General features: G+C 40.5%; 1 protein-coding gene across 1 annotated transcript; it reads left to right on the top strand.

Moving 5' to 3' along the window:
• The first annotated feature begins 9,367 nt into the window (after window positions 1–9,367).
• Window positions 9,368–24,321, top strand: RFXAP (regulatory factor X associated protein). The gene is made up of 4 exons (XM_065644713.1): window positions 9,368–9,559; window positions 15,198–16,259; window positions 19,164–19,271; window positions 22,221–24,321. The coding sequence occupies exons 1-4, from the start codon at window positions 9,368–9,370 to the stop codon at window positions 22,329–22,331; spliced, it is 1,473 nt and encodes a 490-aa protein (XP_065500785.1). The 3' UTR covers window positions 22,332–24,321.
• Window positions 24,322–24,701: the final 380 nt, after the last annotated feature.

Genomic DNA, 24,701 nt, shown 5'->3' with positions numbered 1-24,701 from the left:
CTGCCTGTTTATGGTTTTAAAGAGACACTGAGCCTGTCAGGGTTGCAATGACTTATGAATAATTACGATTCCTGGGACAGATTTCATGTTTCCTGAATTGACACAGTCAGATGGCACTGTCTTCTCAGTGTAGGCCATTCACAAATATGTATATTCCTGTGTAGGAAGATCTGGTGATAGAAGCCAAACAGGAATCTGCCGTTTGTAGTACACACTTGCAATCCTAATACAAGCATGTGAATGCAGAATGGTTTTCCTGGAGTTTTCATACGTTTTGCTTTTTCTTACAAATGGATCTCACAGACTCAAGGCTTGCCTATGCTTTAGACACTGTTAATATTTACTGTAACTGATAATAGCAGGTCAATGATAAAGGGCAGAGTTTATATAAAAATGCTCTTTTGGATGCCAATATTATTTGCCTTGTGGCTTGCTTTAAGTTGTTCAGGTAAGACAGAGCTGACCATAATGGAAAATCTTTTGCCTACTGTGGAGACAGTTGGACCTGACTTAAGGCAAAACCCTCAGATCTTAAGGTACTCTGTGTGGCATTTGATATTTGTGTTTCCCACACCCAAGTACTGCTTATGCCTTCGTTGTGCAGCTCCCTGTAGACTTTCCTGTAACAATGAGAATCTCTTCTTCAAACTGTCTTAATAGAGGGAAATCTTTTCATACTACAGTTGATAAACACAATAGACTTAACCCAAAAGACAATGATGGAGAGAGCAACGATCTGCAAAAACAGATGGCCAAGTATTAAAACTCTATATCAATGTATCCAGCATCTGCTACACATATGATGCCATACATTCCTTATTGCATATAGAAATAAGCATGGCCTACTGCTTCAGCATTTTGTTAGTGTGTTTGGTTCTTGAAGATATTTGCCTCAGAAATCTGCAGTAAAGAGTTCCACAGAGTCTTCTATGTGATTGAATGAACTATGAAAAAAGGTGGTCATGTACTGCTATTTACATTTTTCTCTTGTTTTTCCACTGAATCTTTCAGAATAAATTCTTCATGGGGAAGGCCAAGTCCAAGAATTCTGGGGAGTTGTGCCAACAGAGAATTTGGCCCCAGGTTTCTTTTTTGCATATGATGAATTGACAGCCCTGTACCTGTAGCCAAAGGGAGCAGATGGAAGAAATTCTAGTGACAATTTTGTTCAAGTTGTATGCTTCAACAAAACACAAAATATTGCAAGGAAATCTTTTCCTCCTCTAATTCTATGTATCAAATGAGGGTATCAGGAAGGCAGAAGTGCCCATTTAGCCCTGGAAGCCACCACAGCACAATTTCCCAGTACCACTTTCATAGCAGCTGGGGCATTAACTGTTTTGTTGTTCTTCCTCCTCTCCAGCTTCTGAAAAAAGAGATATAACCTTCTGTGATATTTTTGTCATAGCTACAGCAAACCCCACTGATTAGTGAAATTGTGGCCCCCTTGGGGTTCAATCAAGTCCCCTGTTGTGGACTTGAAACTGTGAACTCAAGCCTAGTTTACAGACACAAGACCGGAGCCTATTCCTTGTGGACCCAGCTGTAAATGGATGTGGACTCATGGCCAGACAGGCTGTGAGCTGCTGCCTAACGAGAACTACAATACCCTTTCCAAACCAATACAACTGTCGTTTTCAAGATACTTGTCTCATAAACCTCATATTCACTAGGATAGTAGCTGTTAGTCTCAACGAAGTCTCCTACAACTGCTACTATGAGAGAGTTAGCTTAAGAAGGAACTGTGGTATGACCAGGAATAATCTTTTCCTCATCCTTATTAGAATATGAAATTGGCTGGACAGGGTCAGAATGATCCATCTAGCCCAGGATTCAGCCTTCAAAAGGAGCTACTATGTGTTTTGTCAGAGGTAGCACGTGACATATGGCACTTTTGGCCTCAGATGTCTCAGTTTAGCCATGCTGCTTTTGGCAACGACCTCGCATTTCCCAGGAGCGGAGACCATCAGTAATTTCCAGTCTCTAACATCTGATACTAAGACTGGTGCTTCTGGAAATCACAGAATCAGAATACAAGGGCAGTGACAGGTGAGACCCTATGAAACTCCAGCACCTCCCACTTTTTTATTCCCTTTTCTCACACCAACTGACAAAAGCATCATCCAGCAGAGTAGAGCAAGGCTTTGGCCAATCTTGTGCCCATGGCAGGAGCCAAACTTCAAAGGTGGCCGAATGGAGGGTAATTCCCCTCCAGTTAAGGGATGTTTGGTGAAGCATTCCAGAGAGCAGTTTCTGGCACTCAATTCAGTAAGACTAGTTTCTCTTGAGGGGAAAAAAAAAGATTAGAAAGGGAAGAAAACAACAATGACAACAATCCCCAGGAAAACGGTGGTTAGCGTGCTTGAAAAAGGCAATAAGAACAGTGTGCTCACAGTAGTGCTTCCTCCAAATGCTCTCGTGGCAGCTATCCAACAAATAATCATTTGAGGACTTCCTGAGCCAGAGGTATTGTTGCTATGTATATTACAACTGTATTATGTAACTGTTTAATAAAATTGTAGTGTAGACAATGGATATTTAAAAATATGTTGTATACCATTATCTATAGTACTATTGCACATAACACAATAAATCTGCATTTTACTTTGGTTGAAGTTTTCTTTCACAAATTTGTCCAGTCACTTTTTGAATTATGTAAACTTGTAGCATTCATAACTGTCTGCAGTGAAAATTTCCACAGCTTGACTGAATATTGTATGAAAATTCACCTCCTTTGTCTGCTTTTATCTAGTCATCTGCTAGTTTCATTTGAAGTTCTCTTGCTTTTGTACTGGATGAGACAGCTTATAATAGCAATTTTTAATTGTCTTTTCTAGCCACTCATTTTCATAGACCTTTCTACCCTCTCAGTTATCTCTCTGCCAGTCTGCTTGTTTATTTATTATTTAGCAGTTCCCTACCTTTGATCATCCTTATCACTCATCTCAGTACTCCTTCCAGTTTTGCTATCGCCCTTGAGATAGAAGGAGCAGAACTGTACGGAGCACCTCCAAGTGGCACACCATGCATATAATTTTCTGTCTAGTTTGATGTTGCTTTCCTAATAAATTTTAATACACTTGTTGCTTTTTTGCTTAAAAACAGAACAACATATAATATATTAGAGAAATAACAAGGAAATAGCCTAGATTGTACCTTAGCACCAGTGAGGTACGAACTGATCTTGGCATACCAAATGCCAGAGCTTCAGAGATGCTAAAGGTATAAAGTCACACATTTGCTCATAAGTCATAGAAAGACCTCTGCCTCCTACTGAACCCTAAGGACCTGTCTTAAACGAGAGACTTTATTAAAAATAATGCTTTGATTAACCTTGTGCTTTTCTTGGCAGCATTTATTGGAAGGGCTATGACATTTCCAAGGGGCCAGCATTTGAGCAGTATTTCATCACTTACTGGGCCAGAAGGAGACCTTTATGGCTCTCAGCTGGGGACAGCCTCCTAAGGAGCTTTAATTACCTGGCGTGGAAGCTGTGATGTGTGAGGGGACCGTTTCCTGCCACTGTCACCTACCAGCCCAGAAGACAGCTCCTCCAGCAACTCCAGGATTTTCATTTGGGAGGAACTACTTCCACATTTTATAATTACAAAGATCAAGACTGATTTAATTTTGATTCGGCAAAAGGCCTTTGAATACTAAAGTAATTCTCTTAGCTCCGTGTTTTCCGCACAGATTTGGTTGGAGTCAACACAAACATGTCGCACCATTCGGAGGACAAGCACTGTGAGAAGGCTTCTTGTCAGAGTTTTTGTGGCTTTGACAAGTAATTAGAGTTTGAATTTTGAGTCATGAAAGGCAGAATTTTAATCAGGAAAACAAGAAAATGAATATATAAGGAACAGAGACAGATTAGCATCAGATGAATGAGAGCAAAACCAGAACAACCATGGTTGTGTTGTTAGAGCTTTGGAGAGAAATGTTAGAGAATTTTTATGGCATACATAAGAAAACTAGGAAAAGAGAAGGTCGAGAGAAATGTGTCTTCTGAGAATGACCAATAAAGGAAAAAGCAGCCAAAGGGGAGAGGACTAATTTACAAGCATGGGTGATCCGTAACATTTCCAGTACCAAGTTTAACTTGATTTAGTAAAGCTATTCTGAGATGCTGATGCTGAAAGGAACACTTCCAATTCTTGAGCCTCATCTACAGAACAGATGTGTTGGGGAGAAAATGAAAAATTTAAAAGTTTTAACAGTATACTCATGTATTCAATTGTTGTTCTACATTAAGACTCACTAAACTAACCTATCAGACACAGCTCCACCAGGATCCTGCAGCACTCACAGTTTCAGGCATCCTTTTCTGAGGATCCGAAATCTGAAAGCCCTGTGCAAAGCCTCAGTAGCTGCACAGAAGTGCATCACTGCTACAACAGCACTGAGCCCGTTTCCACAAACGAGGATACCCAGTTGTCAACATCCCGTCTCGATGCTCTAGAAAGACATGCCAGGCAGCAGTGCTGACCATTGTCTCGCTGAAGGAAACTCCTATGAGTGAGTACAGGGAACAACTCAGAGGTAATAAGGAAAGAGGCAGAAAAGCAGACAAATTTCTCCTTTGCCACAGTGAGGAAGACACAACCCTGTATAACAGTGGAATGATCCCTCTCCAGAATATAGGGAAAGAAATATCTGCAGAACATCTTTCCATTAGACTTGATTCACCCAGTATATTTAAACAATAAATAGTTTTGCAAGCTATTCTAGGTAGTACGACTGAGCTCTATAGTCCATGACAATAATAACCTGAGTCCTATCAAAAGTAAGATTTATGGTACCTATAGTTGAACTGAAGGTGGTTTACAGAGTTTAAAATGAGTAGGGGGTATTAGATCGTGCAGTTTGAATCTCTATATTTCACAGACCATTTCACAGTTGTAGCACCCAGCTCCCCTTTTATTGTGGTATCTTGTGCTTGGTTAAACACATTTGCCAGCAGTTTAGCTAGGCTTGAATCCAAGAAACAGAAAGCTGGAGAATACACCACTGTTTTATTAGCTTAATCCAGTACAGCTTCGCTGTTAAAAATTTGTGCCTAATGTCCCATTGGAATCTGTGTGACAGTAGGTTCTAGAAACTGTTGGTTTCGTGTTTGTTTTTTTTTTTTTTTTTCCTGTGGTTTTCTCTATTTAATTCAAGTCCTTTACTATTGTTTTCTCTTTTTAAAAAGTGCTTATAATGATGTCATGTCTCAGGTCTTCTTTTTGAATGAACTGGTGTCTCACTCTAAAGCCATCCCTGCACTTTCCTTGGAATCACTGTTGTGAAGGTTTTTTGCATATATTTGATTTTCTGTACATTTGTTTTAAAACACAAAAGCTGGAATTGTTAGTAGTATTTCAGAATCAAGTTTCACCAATGTTCCACAGGAAAATGAACTTAACTCCCTATAGGTGAATATTGAAATGACATTTTTGCTTGAATGTCACAGTGGGAGTTTTTGGTGAGATGCTTGTACATTGTGACCTTTAAATCATTTTCAGAACCACATCCTTGCAGTAAAACTTCACCATTCTGTAAGCTTGGTTTGATTTTCATGTTCTCAGCTTTGCATTGTGGTAAACTGCATTTTTTGAGGATGCCAGGGACACAGCCACAGCCTTACTGTAACTTACTATACTGTGTATCTTCATATGGTCTGCAGATTTCAGCAGCTCTTTGTATTTGCTTCCACATCTTTAATTCAAATGTTGAAAAATATCAGGATTAGTACAACTCTATGTAAAATCCCACTACTGACATTCACGTTCAGTTATTGCTCTATGTGGACAATTCATCACTGGCATTTGTTTAAAAAATCGCTTCCTAGACTATTTGCTTACTGTCCCTTTATTCTTCATATATAATATTGATCCTTATCAGAATACACTGGTATACTGCCAAATGTCTTACCAAAGCCTAAATAAATTACATTTTGTACTTGCTGTCCGCCTAAACTTATTTTGGGGTGCCTCTGTGACACTAAATAAATTACATTTTGTACTTTTCTCAAACAAACATATACTATCTTAAAAATACAATTAAAAAACCAATAAGCAACAAAAACAAACAAGAAAACCCCCGCCACGACCAACCAACTAAAAACATCAGACTCACTTTAAGAGGCCTATTTCCTGTTAAAAAGAATCTTCATTGGCACTTATTCTGTTTTATATCCAGTTCTTTAGTAGCTATAATTCATGTCCTGTCTTCACTACTTAGTATTTATATACCTGTGACTTACATCAGGATAACTAGTATATACTACTTTCAGCCATCATCCCTGTCTTTGGAATATTGCTGCAGCAATAACAGTCTTCCCATCTCTTGGAACAGCTGTCATGTTCCAAGATGTATCAAAACTACATTTCAGCAGTCAAGAGGTCTATCTGGTCCTCGGATCTCCGGGTACAAATTATATAGGCCTTTAGACTTTACACATTTCTTTCTTTTTTAGATGTTTAATACCCTCCTTAGTTGCTATGGAATTGGAAAATACTTTTCATTTCCTCTCATGATGGAAAAAAACATGGTATGTTTTCCAATGAATTAAAAGAAATATTTATTAAACTTCTATTTTTTCCCTTAACTTTATCATCTCCATTTAGTAGCAGGCCTAAAAATAATTTCTACGTCTTCTCATTTTTGCTATGTGATGCTAACACTCTTTAGCAATCTTTCTACATTTCATGATTGTATATGGCTTCTTACCTATTTTTCATTGAATATCATTTTTGATTCACAAATCCTGCCCTGGCTTCATTACTGTGCCAAGACTGGCTCTAAAACAAAGTTGTCCCTTCTGATAGATTGGAACTGTCTTTTTTAACCTTCTAATAATTTTTTCTTTTAAACCAACTATTTTTTTTTTAAACACAATTTTGCTCAGAATTTTTTCTACTTTAAAAATTAACTTTTATATACGTGCTATGCATGTTTATGTGTAGTACATATTTTTATAATTACTGTTTAGGGTAATCTTTTTTCCACAGTGACTGCAATTAGTCTTGGTGATTGGCCCACTAACCTTTCACCCTGTAATTAATTCTTGTTTGTCATAATCTGGCACTAAACAGTGCAGCAACTCTCATGCAAGAAAACTACTGTCGCAAGTTTAACAATGTCTAAACACTGGCAGTCTGAGCCCTCCCTCCTTGGTGTTCTACACTTTTAACATAATAGGATGATGTATTTGTTATAGAATAAACTGTTCAAAGATCAAAAGTTTTGTTGATCCGCCTGACTAGGACATGCTTGAAAGGCCATTACTTTAAGTACAATCACTTTATTATGTGGGAGTAAAGAAGCGGATAAGAGTAACAAGGCCAGATACGGGTTAAAGAGTAACTCTTATGGATTACATTAATACACTAAGTAGTGCTGGGTGTCATGCCTGTCAGCAAGCTACCAAGAAATTAAGGATATTATATACAAGCTCACATCTGATGCCATTGGAAATAAGCCAAACACGGCTGCAATTGGTCACGTCTTTGCAAACATCTGACAAACTTAGTCTTATAACAAGAGATTCAGGTCATGTGCAAACTGGGAGGACAAGACGCAGTAAAATAAATTATTAGCCTTCAGGGATATCACTGCAGTCAGTAGTGGTGACTGATTTTTGTGTTAACTTTTTCCGTTTTTTCCTACAAGCAAGATCGATCTTCCAGACACCACCCGAATAACTAAAGGCATTGTGATTTCCTTTGCAGTAAAGCTTGAATCTTAGAAGAGACTGTTAACATATAAATGGCTTGTAGGTCCACATTCTGCTTTGAGTGGTATTTGCACAGCTATGTGGAAACTGGCAGGGTTGACTTTGTTCTTACTGATTTCAGTGTGGCTGCTCAGGCTTTAAATCAGAGCGGAATTTGGCGACCAGTAGTCCTTCATACTAGATAGTAAACATAGATAGACATAGGTTTACTTTATTAAGCTGTTTTAAAAACAAACAAACCAATAGTGCCTATACAAAACAGATGAGAGGGCAGACTGTAAATCTAGATTCTCTGCCTCTAAAAATCTTTTGTAATACAGGCAGTTTCAGAGGAGCACAATGATCTAAACTTCCAGCTTGTGTTTATTATCTAAAGCACAGCATTTGCATTTTTCATCACCACTAATGAAGTCCAAAATGTGCATCTGTGTACTCCTTACAGTGCAGACTGTCAATTAGCTTTATCCTCAAAGCACTGGCCTGAAGCTACCGGCCCTCCTCATTTCAGAATAAAGAAGTGTGGAGGAGCTTCTTGGTGGAGTGGCAGTGCCAAAGAGAAGCAAAGGTGAACAGATTTACAGTTTTTCAGGCTTTTATGTGTTTCTAAACATGACTTATAATTCTTTATTGAGAAAAAGCAGCCAAGCAAGAATTACCTGGTCTTTAGTCAACTTTCACACATTACTTGGAATAAATTGTCTTCATGAAAACCCTTGTGTGAAGAATAATTTATAATCAGGAAATAATACCATGGGAATCACTTTATTTCATAGAATTGTACAACAGCTGCAATATAAGGAGGAACATTTAGAAGTGGTGAGGGTTTTTTTATACAAACTATTCTGCTGAAGAGAGGGTAAGTCATAATTATCTTTATGTTAACATTCGGGGAGCTAAACAAAATTCCTCAATGGTTTGAGCATGTTCAAATTGCATTTTAAGCTCCGTAATCTGCTTTCAAAAATTTAAATGCCCAACTTTATACAGGATGGACAAAATGGTCTAGAAAACTGAGAGTGGAGGGCAGAAAAGTCTAGGTTGATCAATTTTCCCTTTCCAAACACAACCCAACAGATGATGCAGAAAGTCTGTGGCACAGAGCACTACAAGACTGCTCGTGCAACTGTATAAAACAGGATGTTGAATGCTAACAGTTCACTAAGCCTACAATATGCCAACTATTTAGAACACAAAATAAACTTTACAATTACATATACAAAGTCCTTAGGAAGGACTTGTCCTTACTTATCTCAGCATTTAATATGCCAAGACCCCTCAGCACTTTTCCTGTGTTTCCTGTATAGTTATCCATGAATCCCTCTACCTTGTAATGGAGTCTCAAAGATCCACGAATATCTGCTTCTTCTTGGGAAAATTCTGGGTCTGAAGCTGATCATCTCCAGTGTACAAAGCAACACAATCTTCCCTAATTTTCCTGTACCAGAATACGCAGCCAGTAGCATTATTCAGCATAGCCATTAAGTCTGCAGTGACCAAATTAACTTCTAGTTTTCTGTATGCCAATAGCTGCTTCTAAAATAATAGCCAGGATCCGGACAGAGTCTGAGTGTCTATTGAATAGTACAAACCATTGATCCCAACTGGGAGAAGTTCAGCCTGTGAATCACAACATTTATCCTTCTGGCTGGAATGGATGAGAATTGTGCAGAAACAGATGTGCCTCGGCCTAATGGGTTGGCAGGCTACAGGGACTTCTGGGTTCACAAAAAGCTGCTGCTGAAACACATGGAGCTCTTCTACCCCGCTGCAAGTCTGTGCCCTCACTCCTCCAGAATTAAACTGTTTAACCATCCAGCTTTAATAGAATGGCTTTGGGAACAGGTGGGTCCCCAAGGACTTTCCAACAGGCTGTTAATCCTGGATGCTTGCGGGCAGGCATTCAGGTCTAAATTAGACACATTCCTGGTTGTCAAGATGAGAGGCTGAGAAGAACTGTATGCACACAGTGCAAAGACAGCACACTTGTCTTGAAAAGGTTACTCCTGTTCCTAGATACACGAGTCTTGTAACATCAGTCTGAGAAAGGAGAGAAGAACTAGCTTCTTAAGCCCAGATTTGTTATTTTCTGAGGATCAAGCCATGCGCCTGTCCTGCAGGGTGCTGATTCCTTCCCCTCTCTTCTGAAAAAATAAGCCCCTTTCAATCTGCGATAGTCTGAATCTGATCATACTGCAGTCCCTATATAAGAACTCCCTTTGTACCTGTATTTGCCAAGCATTTCAAACAGGAAAAAATTTTGGAGCAGAATACAGCAAAAGAGTTAAAAAGACATGAATTTGACTACTTTTTCCCTGACTTTCTGTAAAGGAGAAGGGTGGGCTAGCAAAGCATCTAAATGAGGAACCTACAAACCTTATCCACTGACAGTTCTTAACATACAACTTCATAAACCAGGGCATTTTGACTTCCCTTTGTCAGGAGCATTCTATGTCTCTGTCCTTCCATTTCTCAAAGAAAGGGTGCTCACTCCATCGCTGCAGTAGAAAAAAAGACATTGTGATTCTCTTACTTTTTAAAGAACGGTGGCTTAAACAGAACAAATCAAAACAAAAATCGTCAACTTCATATTAAAAAACAAACCAGAAAAACCTCTGTGACTGTGTAGAATTGGCACAGTTGCTATTTCACAGCTTCAACAAAGTGACAGAAAAGTGTGCAAAAATAGCTCCAATTCAAGAAAGAAATTCCTGATAATGGGTTAGAGCCATCTTCATCTACAAAGGGGACTCTCAAGAGTGAAATACATCTTTCAGAAAAACTAGACACCTTTGATAACACACGTGAGAAACGTGTGGCATTAAGTCAAAAATAGAAAATATAAATTTTGCTGTCCAGATGCAAGCAAATGCAGATGTCCAAATGCCAGAAGCAAATCCTCCAACTTTTGCTTGAAATGGCATGTAAAACCTTCTTATGAGAACTATACAGGAAATATTTCACTGCTTGATTAAAGTGAGAAAAGACCACTCAGAACACAACCTGTGTAACTCACTCTACGGTAGAAGTGACCCCCAGGCGTGAATCCCTTAAATCATGAAAGAATGTCTGCACAAAGATCAGAAATGTGAGCCAACTGTTATAAGAAAGGAAGGAAAGATGCTGACATTCAGATACAGGTGTGCGTTGTTTGTATTTGGCAGTCACCGATGTTAGCATGGCCGGGGCAGCTATTCTGACATAATTCCCTGCCAACAGAGGATTGCTTTCATTATTCAGAGCTTTGCTTCCATCTAGTTTTAACTTTCTTAATAAGCGAGGCTCTCTCTATTTCTACTGGAAGAGAATATTTCATAGTCTACAACTGGTCTCATTACTTTTTTTTTTTTTTTTATATTTATCCCATTACTTATGTCTACTGCTTCATTAAGCAGAATGACTATGCGCACTTCTGCTATGGCAAGCAATTTTCTTCTCCGTTGTTCACGTTTTCTTGGCTGTAAGGAGGCAGATCTTCTGGCATGTTATTTTAAAGCATGCCTGAATCGAATGATTTAGATTGAGAAGGAATCAATCTGTGAAACCATAATAACTAGAATTAGCAGATATTGACCTCTGCCAAGGTGAAAACTGTTCAGCAACATAAAGGCGTGTATCATGACCCACGCAGAACAGGAGACATCTCAGGACACATTCAAGGATGCTGGCTCTGCATGAGGGGAGAACATCCAGCATGACCCTGATCCTGCTCAGGTGCTAAAAACAATAACCACCCATCTATTCACTGTAAATGGAATTCACCTAGAATAATAAAATGGGCTCCAGATAAGATCTACTTCAGCAATTGAAAAGAGCACCAAGAAACACTGTCTTGAGATTTAGAAGTATTCCAGTTAACTAAAGCTGTTGGGATCACAGGGGCTGATAAATGTCCAGTGTGAGGTCCAAGGCATACTCTAAGTCCTGTCCTGCACACTTTTATTCAGCTCTATTTTTTATTGTTTTTATTAAATTGTGGATGCTGTTTTAATTTATAAGCTGGTTAATTTATGTCTAATTAAATGTAAATAAACGAAAGGAGAGACTTAATTTCAGCAGACTTATTTAACTTATCTGTTGTCCTGGGACAAAGGTAACCACATAAAATGAGAAGGATCTGGGGAAAGAAACCCATTTCTGATGGACATTTTATGTCACATATATATTAAAATCAGAATATATATCCATAATGCAAACTAAGGTTCTGTTGTGTGGGGTTTTTTTATTTCCATAGTTCGCAAAAATAAGTTTGTCTGTAATTCATAAAGCCTAATAGGTTTCTGACTTCCTAGTACTGTTGGGAAACAGAAACACTTGAATAGCGTATAAAGGAATGTTTATAAGATTTCATAAAATTATCATCAAATTTTTGTACACTTATATAAAAACCAAGTTTTAACAAACTGACTACAGTAGGTTAAAGTCATTTGCTTTGCTATTCACAGTAAGATTTTAGCACTCATTGCCACCTGGAAATTCCTATCAGTGAGCATATTGATCACTCTGAACTTCGCCTCCGTTTCAGGGGAGATCTGGTTTGAGGCTGCTGAGCTTTTGAACCTGTCCATGACTGCATCACTGTGCAATTTGACTTGAACCCAAAGAGAAGGTAGGAGCCATAAATGGAGAGATTGCTAAACAATAAGTGGTACAACAGAGTAGAAAAACCTCTCTTGATTATATACTCGCATTTTGATTCCCTCATCAAATGATGTGTTTCTAAAGATATGTTCTTTACAAATTGTTAGTTCTCAGCTTCCCCCAGCAGTCTTCATTCCCTTGTATCTTTCAAGTACCTTTCACAGCTGTTTTAAAAACCCAAATGCTCTCCTTGACTGGCCCTTTTCATTTTATAATAGAGTCGTGTTTTCTTTGTAGGGATATCACTACACTGGATGTCCCACTTCTCACAGAAGTTCTTACTATGGCCTTTGTTCTTAAAACACATGATAAAGGCAAATGCACTTCTGTGCAAAAGACAGATAGGTAGGTAGGTAGGTAGGTAGGTAGATAGATAGATAGACAGACAGACAGACAGATATTGAGTGAACAGAGTTTATATCATCACTCATAAGAAAATGCTGAAATAACTTTCACAATTTGAAAAGATTACTGCAGAGCTATAATAATTAGTACTATCTTGGTCTGTAAGTAGGATAGATCAGACTCCCCAATGATGATTACCCTCCTGAATCTTATCCTGCATCTGTTTTTTTTTAATACATGTTGTTTCCCGAGACAATTAAGAACTGGATATTAAGAACTGGCACCGAAATATAGAACATTATAGTGAACTATTTCACAAACACAAATGAAAGAGACAGCAGAAAATTACAAAATCTATTTAAACAACAAGCTGTCATCTTAAGGACAAATGAACTTACTAGATTTCAATAACCACATTTGGCATCTCCTCTTAATTGCACCTGGGAAGGCAAAACATGATGCAGCTGCTCCTGGCTCGATGGCAGTGATGTACAGACTGGTGGTAACATTGCCCAAACATGACCTTCCTTCCCAAGAGCTGGATTGCCAGAAGTGCAGCCCAAGAAAACTAATACTTTGCTTGACTTCTTTTTCATCACAAAGTTTCTATTTTCTGAGCAAATCAGGAAAAAAAAAAAAGCATCAATGGCAGTTTTTTAAGAAGGGCTTTATTTGTTGGCTGTCACTAACTTAATTCCTGTTTATGTTTCTGTGCCCTCAAGAAAGCAGATGATAAGGTTCTGGGGTAAGAAGAATTGGATAATACTTCACCTTGCAGTCCGGTAATAGGCTCACTAAATATCAAATTGATTTGCTAATTAATTAACTTTCTCAATATCTTCGTAAAGTATTTCTAGTTTTCTGGTGATTTTTGTTGTTCTTTTTTCCTCCGATGAGGAAAACAAGAACTAAGGAGCTGAAGTATGTTTCCAGGCACACTTTCCAATGGGATCCCCGTGTGTTACCTGGGTATCTGAGGTTGAATCCACCTAATTCAAAAAAAGGGAATTTTCAGCAGAGCATTTGCGTGCAAACCTTGACTCCAGAAATAATTTTCTCATGTAGCCTCAAACTGCTTCCATCTACTGGTCTGACCGGCCCATGCCAAACCTGGTTGTCTCAGCGAGGCTTTGGATAAGTGTCGGGGAAGGGCATGAGCAGTTTTTCTTCCTGGGATTTCAAGGGGATCAGTTTCCCAATTCTTATTTGCATTTTAATTAGTTATTAGTGTGGATATATGCAGAGAGCGTGCCTGCAGAAAAATGCTACTGTTTTTGATTCATTATTACTTTTGATTTGATGTTAATTAATGTCAGGGGCACTTAAAATTTTAAGAAAGCATTCTTTCAATATGCATATAAAGCAGAAGAAATAGACTAAAACTATTTCAATGGAACTACAATGTGAAAAATATCCAAACATTTACTGGCAACCTCTGCCCCGAGGAGCTCACATCTACAAAGGTAAGACGCAGGGGGGACAAGGCTACCTGTAATTTTTATGTTTCACTACTGGCACAGATCCAAGGCCGAGTCCTAAAGAGAGGGTCTTGCAAGTCATCCCAGCACGGCTGTAGCAGAGATGAAAAGATGCTGAGGGAGGTGTGTGGAAAGTAAGCCCTCATATAGAAAAAGGAAATAGTCTGTAATTCCAGTTTAAACAGAGCTGGCAGTCATGTCGCCTATGTTAAAGGCGACTGGTAGGTCAAAGGCGATGAGGACAGAGATACTCAGTTCACTGTGATTTGTCTAGGGCTATTCCACCTCATCAGCTATTTTGACAAATGAGGGGGAACTGTATTATGAGACGGTCAAGGATGAAACTGAATGGCCGCAGCCATGAACAGCACAATCACTTGCCTTAGTGATATGAAAAGAGAGATGTGGTAATGGCCAGAGAACAAATGGGTCAGCACCGTTCTTTAATATGGGGTGAACCAACATGTGCAATGAGAAAGGAAAGAATCCACGGAGAGTAAAGAGGTGAGAAAAATGAAGGGGAGCAAACAGCAAGTGATCAGAGATGGGAGATCACTGGGGGTTCTCTGCAGGAGTGAGGAAAAGCCAGTTCCTGTGACAGAAGGAGGAAGTAGAAGGAAAACTGAAGGTATGCATGATAATTGCATTTATTCTTGGAATAAAATGTTGAGACCTTTGAAAAAGAAAAAAAAAAAGAAAAAAAGACTGGTTTATGGAGTGAAAAAATGGCTAAGATTACCAATACAGCATTAATTTGCATTGCAGAATAGATGTTTACTTAGGAATAATGTATTTGTAATGGCACAAATTGAGTGAAGATGGTCTTAGCTGCCCAGATGAACCTCGTAATACGGAAAGAGTCACACAGAAGTGATCCAGTGAGAGAATAGATACCGAAATGAAGGAAAAAAAGGGGAAAGAACAGCAAGCTGAAAGCTACAAAAGCTATAGCGAGCTGGAAGCAACAAAAAGCTACGAGGGAGAGGAGGCCAAACTGCACCGATGTCCCCACTCTGCAGCTGGCAGTGGCTGAAGAGCACGGACACAAGCCCAGCGCAGGGACGGCACCCGAGAAGGTGAGAAGCAGCCGGACAGTTTGGGCCCCGACAGGCCCCGCAGCAGGTCAGGGGCTGGACAAGCTGACAGGGCCAAGCCGCACTGGTGGCCGTGACGTGGCCACAAGGGGGTTCTTTGCACTCGGGGCGACACGCGGGTTTCACGCTAGCGGAGCTGGCGCAGCCTCAGGGCAAAGCCCCACAGCGCCGCCCGCCAGGCGCCGGCGCCGCTCCGCGCGCGGGCCGCTCCCCCCAGCACCGCCAGCCACGCGGCCGCGGGCGCGCTCAGCGCCCCCACCATGCGCGCTCCCGCCGCCGCGGGCGCGGCCCCCCAGCCGGCCGGCCGCCGGGGCGCGTGCGCGGCCCTCGGGCACATGCGCGGCCCGCGCGGCGCGGCGGCGCCTGCGCGCGGGGGCGGAGCGGAGTGGGCTCGGCCGAGGCGGCGGCGCGCGTGAGCGGAGCCCCGCGGGACAGCCCCGCCGCGCAGCCCCGCCGCCGCCGCCGCCGCCTCCGCCTCCTCCGCCTCCTCGCTTCCCCTCCTCGCCTCAGCAGCTGGCGCTGCTCGTGATGCAGCCGTGCGGCGGCGAGGAGGCGGCGGCGGCCGGGACGGCGGGGGGGGTGCTGCCTCTCCCGGGCGCCGACCCGGCTCTGCCGCCCCCCGGGAGCGGCGGCCTCATGTTATTCTACGAGCTGGGGGGCCCCGGCGACGGTGAAGCCGAGGCGGGGGACGAGGCCGAGGCGGCGGGCGGCGAGAGCACGGTCAGCCCGGAGGAGCTGGAGGAGGAGGAGGCGACGGCGGCGGCGGCCACAGCCTCGGGCGGCGAAGCCGCGGCGGGCGGCGGCTGCAAGAGCTGCACGTACCAGGGCTGCAGCGAGACCACCACGCAGGTGGTGAAGCAGCGCAAGCCGTGGATGTGCAAGCGCCACCGCAACAAGATCTACAAGGACAAGTACAAGCGCAAGAAGAGCGACCAGGCCCTGGGGGCCGGCGGGGCGGCCGCCGCGGGGGGCGGCCCGCGGGCCGAGGTGAGGCGGCGGGCGGGGGCGGCGTGTGGGCCGCTGCCGGGGCCTCGGCGGGTGGGAAGCCGGTGGGCAGCCCGGCTGCCGTGGGGTCCCCTGGGAGCAGGGGCTTCCCGTGGAAAACTGGTTTCTGTCGGAGGGATTGGGACCTTTCTGCCCAGGGGAGGGGGAAGAAATCTTCGGCTCCGGCAGCAAAAGACAGTCCTAGCGGTTGCTCTAATGCTGCAAGAGCAAACCCCATTTCGTAGAATCATAGAATAGTTTGAGTTGGAAAGGACTTTCAGAGGTCATCTAGTCCAACCCCCATGCAATGAGCAGGGACATCTTCAAACAGATCAGGTTGCTCAGAGCCCCGTCCAGCCTGGCCTTGAATGTCTCCAGGGATGGGGCATCTACCACCTCTCTGGGCAACCTGGGCCAGGGTTTAACCACCCTCATTGTAAAAAATTCCTTCTTCATGTCTAGCCTGAATCTCCCGTCCTTTAGTTTAAAACCATTACCTGTTGTGCTGTTGCAACAGGCCCTACTAAAATATCTTTTTCCTTCTCTGACATAAACTATAGTAACCTACAACTGTATCGGATTCTAAGAAAAAAAGATCTTGCTAAAAGATGCATCACTGTGCAACGTGTTTATTTCACAGGAGTAAACATGAAAGTTTAGATCTAAGAAAGATGTCAGTCTTCTTGCTAAGTTGGTACTGAAATGTGAGGTTTTAAAGTAACAAAGGCCGTCGAGTATCCGATTGTATTGTGTAGATTCTTCAAGGTACTTACCTTGTTTTTTACATTAAATGGCAGCTAAATATTTAGACCACTAATAGTTCATACTTACTTTCATAAACTTATGTGTATTGTTTAGATCGGGAGATACTGCCAGTGATAGAACTGGTGCTAACATTCAACTTTTTAGATTTTTTTTTTCTTCAATTTGTGACTTAGCCAAGATAACATAGTTTCTGATGGTTGCTTGTACTGAGTCAGCATTTAAGACCTTTTATGTAGATGAGCTAGAAAGAAGGAAATGGTTTTACTTTTGAAGATGCTGGCTAGTTTGTGCTTGAAGGGACATGTGTAATATAGTGGTTGTTGGAAGAAAAAAAAAATCTTACCTGGCAGATGTGTGCTCCTGCTAAAAGCAATCCTTTTTTGTTAACACAGCTGTCTCTGGAGTTGTGTGACTGGGAGCTGATCTAACTGCAAACCATCCACCAAAAAACTTTCCTTTTTCTGTTTTCCTATAAATATAATAGCAACCATACTTAGTGAAGCACCAAAGAAGCCTTTTTTGTCTAGCTGTAAAAGTTGCCCTGAAGCAGGTGCGTAAGAAAAAGTGTTTGTGGTGCTGCTGGGGAGTGTTCTCTCAGCTTCTTTCAGCTCAGAGGACTTGCTGAGACAGGTATGGGTTTTCTGATGTTTTTGTAGGTCTAAGTGATGTCTGTTCTATGTACGTTTTTTGATTTTTGTTGAACCCTTGTAAACTCTCATAATCTGTTACATTCTGATAGTTTCTTCAGGTCTGCTACCTGGTTTGAATATCTCCTTGGGTTTGAACCTGGCTGCTATTAATGCCAGTTAACAGCCGGTTAGCGTTTACATTAGAAGATACAGTGAACAACTAGTTCCTGGTAGGCTTGCCTCTTAAGTTGTTTCCTTCCGGCAGTGAAAAGGCATAGCATGCTTGTTTCAAAGTAAAAAGCTGTGTACTTATATCATCCTTATTGTCATTCTGTGGACTGTCTCTAGTTCTAGTAGCTACTTCTCTTTTAGATGAGAGAACAGAAACTGCACACAGTATTCAAAGTGAATTTTGCATTTACATACTGGCAGGATTCCCCCTGTCCTAAGAATTCATCAGGCTCGGTTCATGATGTGTCTACACAAATACTTGTGCTAGCTCAGAAAGTATGTAAGAAGTATACAATTGCTGCATTTCATGCAGTGATGGGTTAAGATTTTTTTGATCTGTAACATGAAATAGCAATTATTGCATGTTGGAAGAAAGTAGGCTCACTTCTCACAGTTTCTGCAAGTGCAGGTTGCTGTGAATGTTATGAAATTAAGGCCTGAACTTGCAGAAGAAATCAGGATATTTAGTGCTAAACTCAATGTGCTTTTTTGCAGTGGTGTCTGTCAAGGCCCCACAAGATGCTGTCATCTTGTGGGGGTCAGAGTTTCATTCGTAATACAAGTTCCATTTTTCATTTCTGTGGACAGGATTGAAGTGAAAGATACTGGGTACTTTGTTCTTGCTTGAACCTTTTCAGGTAGATTGAAGTGTCAGTAAGTTGTGAATTTAATACATGTAGGATTCAGCATTGGTTGAAACTTTCCAAACCGTGAATATTTACAGCTGATTGTAGACCCACATTGCTAGAAAATGGTCTAATTCATATGACTGGTGATCGTACAAGGAACAGAATAAACTTAGAAATAAAAAACATGTTGATTTTACTGTCTCTTGCCTGTGGCTTTGACAAGTTCGTAATAGTGTTCTGAAGTATGTTTTGTTTTGCTATTAAAAGTATTATTGACATTCCTACTCAGTTGCAAATGTTAAATATCATTCACTTCCACAAACTGAAGATTGAGGTGTTGTGAACGGCTTCATTTTTAGGAAATTCAATCAAATAAATTCAAGCCATTAACTCACTATAGGAACTTAGTTTTTCTGTTTGTAAGACTAACTTAACTGCATTGCTTCACTATGACTGATGAAATAGTGAAAATAATGCAGAAAGAACAGGCCAATTCTTGAACAGATATTTTCCATTCTGCTGCTGCTGTTTTCCTCTGCACATTAATAAGGCGAACCCTCTTTATTCTTGGGAGTTTTGTATGGTGAAAAATAAATGTATCATTATATCAGGGTTTATAGTCTCACTTCTCTTTTATTTTCTCTAATGTGCAGGATGGTGTTGAAGGTTCAGTTTCTGTTACAAAACAGAGAACAGGGTCCCTTGGAGATCGCCCAGCGAGACCTACTCTGTTAGAACAAGTATTGAATAAAAAGAGGCTGGTAAGTTTTGTTTTCTTAGAGGTTTTGAACTCAAATACGTAAAGGCAGTGTAACAGTGTTGACTGTCACCCTTGTGAAAGATGAAAATAATTTTATTGATTGTACACTGCATGTGCAGATCTTCGAATTTAAATATGTTGCAGAGCAGATGTGTGTCTCAGCCTCTGTATGAAGAACACCAAGATGACTAAATTTAATGATCACTGCCACATTAACTAAATAGATGTGGTTATTTCTTTAGGGTAAATAGTGCTTATAGTATAGCTGAGATGTTTTTAACTTGTTAAACCAACTTTCTGTAAAGCTGTATATAGAACAATGCATGGACTTCAGGCCTGATGTAAGGTTTAATTACTGTAGTGTCTTTTAAAAGTTGTAGACCTATCACATCATACTTGTAGTTATGTATATATTTGTTGATAAAGCAAACCGTAAGCAAGCAGTATCACTTGTAATATTTGTAGTCTGCATGAATGGCATGCATTGTAAATTTTGAAGTGCTTTTGTTGCTCCTGTAAGCATATTTAAAGATTTAAGCACAATTAAGGGAAATAATTTTGTATTTACTGCTCCTTTGGCTTCATCATTACAACTTTTTCTGTTATTGGTTTTTACAGTCTCCTTCCTCCCAAAGGACTGTTTGCCTGTTCTCTTTGTTAGCTATGCAAAGCAATTTAACAATCCTCATTAAAGTGCTATAGTCTTTGTTCAGAAATTTGAAGTGTTTTTGAAGAAACATCAGTCTTAAGTATGCAGCTATATTGAGTTACTTTATTGAATTCTTTCTCAGTAATAGCGCTTATTTAATCATTATGTTTAAAACTCAGAGGGGTATCTGTAGGTCTTCAGTTTTTACAAGAAAAAAAAGTAGTGAACTGTGGAGTTTATTTTTCACGTTATCTGTTGTTCTTCATGCCCTGCTTACTGAATTGTTGTCCCCTTTCCTGTTTCTGTTCATGCGGCTTTTCATTAAATATGAGAGGTATCTTATTAATGAAACGTTATCTTTTCTTCTAGAAATACAGCAACCAGAAGCTCTTTAAGTAGATGTTGAGGGCTTTTGCACAGAGTTATGTCAAGCCTCTTCAATAACTGAGATTTCCTTGGGGGAGTGAGATTCAGACTCTCCTTGATCTGGTTCTTGCTTCTCTTTCTCTCTGCTCTCACTCAGTTTCTGTCATTCAGCATTATTTCTTCTAGAATTTTGTCTTTTGTTTTGTGCATACCTACACAACACAAGGCCTGAGGGATACGTGGTGACCCAGAAAGATCTCTCACAGCCTGTTGCATCCAAGGCTGTTCCATACCTTATGTTCCTGCATGTGAAAGTTACTGCCTGTCACTGGTAGCTGCCTGTAGTTATCACTTAGAAGTGCCAAGTTGTTTATGCTTGTTCAGAAGTTTCTTGCATGGGGTTCATCTCTGTGGGGAGAGGCTTTTGTGGTGGCCCATGTGTGCCTGGATGTGCAGCTTGCACGGTAAAGGTGTAGAAAGCAGAGGCAAGGGGCTGAGATGCAGCAGGTTGTGGATGGAGAGCCTGAAGCACCTTGGTGCCATAGAACAGCAGCAGGTAAAGAAGTGACTACTCACTGCAGAACTACCCTGTGCAGTGAAGTGACTTGATGAAGCTAATGTACAGTAAGGAAAACGTGCCTGCGCATCTGTCTAGTGAGCATGTTGTTAATAACTTCTTTCAGTGACTGATGCACTTATCTGGCCTGTTCAGTGCTGCTGTAGGTGTGAGTTACGTGCAGAATGGCCATTTTCAATTACAGTCTCTGCAGTGCATGAAGTTCCAGACCCTGCCCTTGAAGTTGCTGGTCCTTTTGGATGGAGATCTAGATTAGAGTTGCAGTACCTCTTTGGTTGCATCAGTGAAGTGACCATGCATAATGAGCAAGCAGTCTAGGGAATTAATTCAGCAGAAAAATATCTTTTTTCCTGTATTAATTTTTGGAAGGATCCATTCCCAACCTGATTCACCATTTGACCTTAGAAACACTTGTGCTGCCACCATGCAGGAATGAGGGTGAACAACCAGAGCTGGATCACACAGTGCAGCTCTTCAGGCCAGAAGCCAGATGCAAATAGTTTTAGATACTTTTTGTCTTTTAACTGAAGGCAGAGGTGTGTTTTAACTCATTCCTTGTGGCTGGACTGCTGTTTGGAAGTAATTGAACACTCAGTGAACACAGAATCATAGAGTATCTCGAGTTGGAAGGGACCCATAAGGATCACTGAGTGCAACTCCCTGCTCCTCACAGGGCTACTTAAAACTAAACCATATGACTAAGACCATTGTCCAGATGCTTGATCTCTGACAGACACATGAGCTTTGTTGTAGAATTATAGTATTTTATTTCTTTATTATAGTATTTTTGAGATATCTGTGGTGGGTAATATTGAAATCAGCTAAAAACTGAAGCGCAATTGAAAAGTTTTTGTTTTCAATATGTCAGTAGGTCCCTCCTGTTTGCTATCTTTGTGGGGTTTTTTGCGATATTGTATATTCTTTACATTCTAAATCTGTTTTCAGGATATGTATTAATGCTGCTTCTGGTTACCTGCTGACATCCTGAAACAGTTTCTAGATGTTTTTTGTGAGCATATTTTGTAGTTCTTCAGCATTTAACACTAATTTATATGGATGTATTTGCTTTGGCTGGGATACAGTTAATTTTCTTCACAGTAGTGTGTATGGGGCTGTTATGAGTTTGCGATAAAAACAGCATTGATAACACAGTGATGTTTTAGTTATTGCTGAGCAGCACTTCATCCTACTGGGTGGGGAGTGAGCACAAGGCTGTGTGATGCTTAGTTGCCTACTGAGGTTAAACCTCAACAATGGGTAATGCGCAAATTGATTTAATGGAAAAATATTATAATCACTACGGTAGCTATTTAATATATGAGTTCTTTAAAGTAAAGTCTACTTTCTCTTTTTTGCAGTCTCTACTCAGAAGCCCAGAAGTAGTGCAGTTCCTACAGAAACAACAGCAACTGTTAAGTCAGCAGGCTTTGGCACAAAGGCAGCAGCAGTTTCAAGGAGCACCTGGGTGATCAGAACAGATCAGTGACCTGCAGATGAGTCTTGTGCTGAACGAGGAATAGGATGTGTATTTTATATAAATGCCAAGAATCTCAGTGTTGAAAGAAAAACTAAAGTTGCTGCTGTTATGTATTTTATTTGTTTCTTGGTTGCACTTTTGAGGTTTTGAGCTGCTTGGGTGTCTGCAAACTTGTGAGCAAATCTGGAGGAGTCTAGTTTTTGATTGTTTTTAAAACTTTGGTTTAATGTTTAATTTTTTTTAATAGAAATTTTTTATATTGGTAACATTTAGCTGTACACCCTTTTCCTACCAAAGTCTTCCACTAAATTAACATTTTTTCTACATAAGGATTTACTGTTAAACAAGTCACTCTTTGATGACAATCATTGAAGGAAGTCAGTTACTTTCTATGGAAGTTGTGAAATAAAGTCCTGAATTTGAGCCAGTCCAGTGGCATGACCTAACAGCAATTGCTCAGGGATATGAGAAACTTAGGTCGCGTAGTATCTTGCACTAAAGGCAAAGATGATATGCCATCAAGAATTTGATCCAGTGGCTCAGAACAGGTGATCCTCCTGCTATATATTCATTATCTGCAAGTTGAGTAGGTTTGAAATGCTTCATTATCTGTGCAAAGTATGTAAAAGAATTTGTGTTTAGACATTGCAAAAGAGATAAAATAGCAAAATGCTTTAGAGAAGAATGAGGTGAAACATAGGCAACTGAGAGTTGGACCTTGTTTTGTGGAGTTATTTGTAAGAGCCAGCCTCTGCGACATTAAATATAACTTAATTACAGATGAGAATATCACTCATTTTTAAGTGACTAAATGAAGTTTTAAAGCTTTTAACTCATATTAGCAAATGCATCCAAAAACTAAAATGTAATCGTGCATTTTTTTCCTTCATGTAGTCTTTTTATTCTTATAAAAAATATATAGCTAAAATTCTTCTATTAAGAGAACTGATATCTAATAGGCTCTAGTGCTGGACTTCTCAGGTTTTCAGCCAATTCAGATGAACTTGCAATTGATTTGGTTAAGAATTCAAACACTGCATTTGAATGTTGAATCCCACATTGTGTTTTTAAAACAAAGTTTTTTTATTAAACCACATTTTTAATAGAGGTTATCTGAATGGTGTAGGTGCTTATTAAAGTACTACTTTGATATTGCAGCAGTTTCATCTGCTGAATATCTCTTCAGGAGTATTTGTTAGTCTTACAGAGTTTTACAAGCTGTGCTTTGTGTATGTATAGAACTTGTTCAGTAGGATTTATAGTATTTAGCATTGTGCAAGTTGTTCTTTAAAAAGAAATTTAAGAACTTTGTATCAACAGTTCTGGACCAATAAGTGTTTGAGTAAAATCTTTGTTTTTCTTTAAAAAACAGCCCAAAGTCTGTTCTTTTTTGGTTTGGTAAATTTGTATGTTTTGGGGGTATTGTTGTGGTTGGTTTGTTTTTTAATATACGGTAAAATGGCTAGCTCTTCCTAGGTGGCATTAAAACATTTGTCTTCCAAGGCACTTGTTACAGAAATTTATTTTTCTTTTAAGTAAAATCAGATGACTCTCTTCAGTGTGTCAGAATTTATGTGAAAATGTAACAGGCTGAAATTGTAGAATAAAACACTTGGTTTTGTTTTAAATGGTCATCTTATGAAAGCATTTATGTGAACAGATCTGATTAAACTTTTTAAAAAACCAAGCACCCCACACAATGCAAAAGGGGCACAGGGAGTGTTTGTTAAGATGGTGCTGAACGAGTTGGTTACCTCAAACAAGGCAAGTTTGACGTTTGAAGCTGTGCCTAGAGATGTTCAGCGCGGCTCAGCTGGCTGGTGTTTCTGGTGGTTTGTGGTACCCGTGCCCGACAGGCTGGTGCAGGTGTCATCTGCAGAATGTCGGGTGGGATTCCCAAGCTGCGTGTCAACCCAGCAGTGTCCACCTGGCTCTGAGACCATTATGTCTCCTACTCCCTTGCTTCTGTTATCGCAGAACAAAATCTGAATTGTAGGAAGTTTAAAACCTGATTTCCGTAGCAGCGCATGCTTACTATATCTCTCTTTTTTCCTTGAGCAGTTCAAGACCTGCAGAGATGCAAGTCTGTCTTCCCACTGATGTCAGCCCAGTCCACAGCTTGGGGCCTCTGTCTGAGGGCAGCACCTTCAAAAGGGAAGCTCAGCCAGCCTCATCAACCTTCAAATCTACCAGAGGACAGTGAGGGATGCATATCCTTATCACATGCAGATTTTATGCTATATTAATTTTCAATCCATTTCATAGTGTCTAGCATCCCATTCTGCTCTAAGTGTTGCCTCATCCTGCTACTCCCTCAGTGAAATCACTGATTTGCTCTTGCCTAAGACTGACTTACATGAAT

Source organism: Caloenas nicobarica, chromosome 1, assembly GCF_036013445.1.
Source record: "Caloenas nicobarica isolate bCalNic1 chromosome 1, bCalNic1.hap1, whole genome shotgun sequence".
In the NCBI taxonomy this organism is placed as follows: Eukaryota; Metazoa; Chordata; class Aves; order Columbiformes; family Columbidae; genus Caloenas; species Caloenas nicobarica.
Note: the sequence above shows the minus strand (reverse complement) of the source record. Positions and strands in the feature narration are given on the sequence as shown.

Coding starts and splice junctions, on each gene's coding strand:
- RFXAP (XM_065644713.1), top strand. CDS start 9,368: ATGGATGAGAATTGTGCAGAAACAGATGTGCCTCGGCCTAATGGGTTG. Junction 16,260..19,163: donor GGGGCGGCCCGCGGGCCGAG/GTGAGGCGGCGG, acceptor TCTAATGTGCAG/GATGGTGTTGAAGGTTCAGT. Junction 19,272..22,220: donor TATTGAATAAAAAGAGGCTG/GTAAGTTTTGTT, acceptor TCTTTTTTGCAG/TCTCTACTCAGAAGCCCAGA.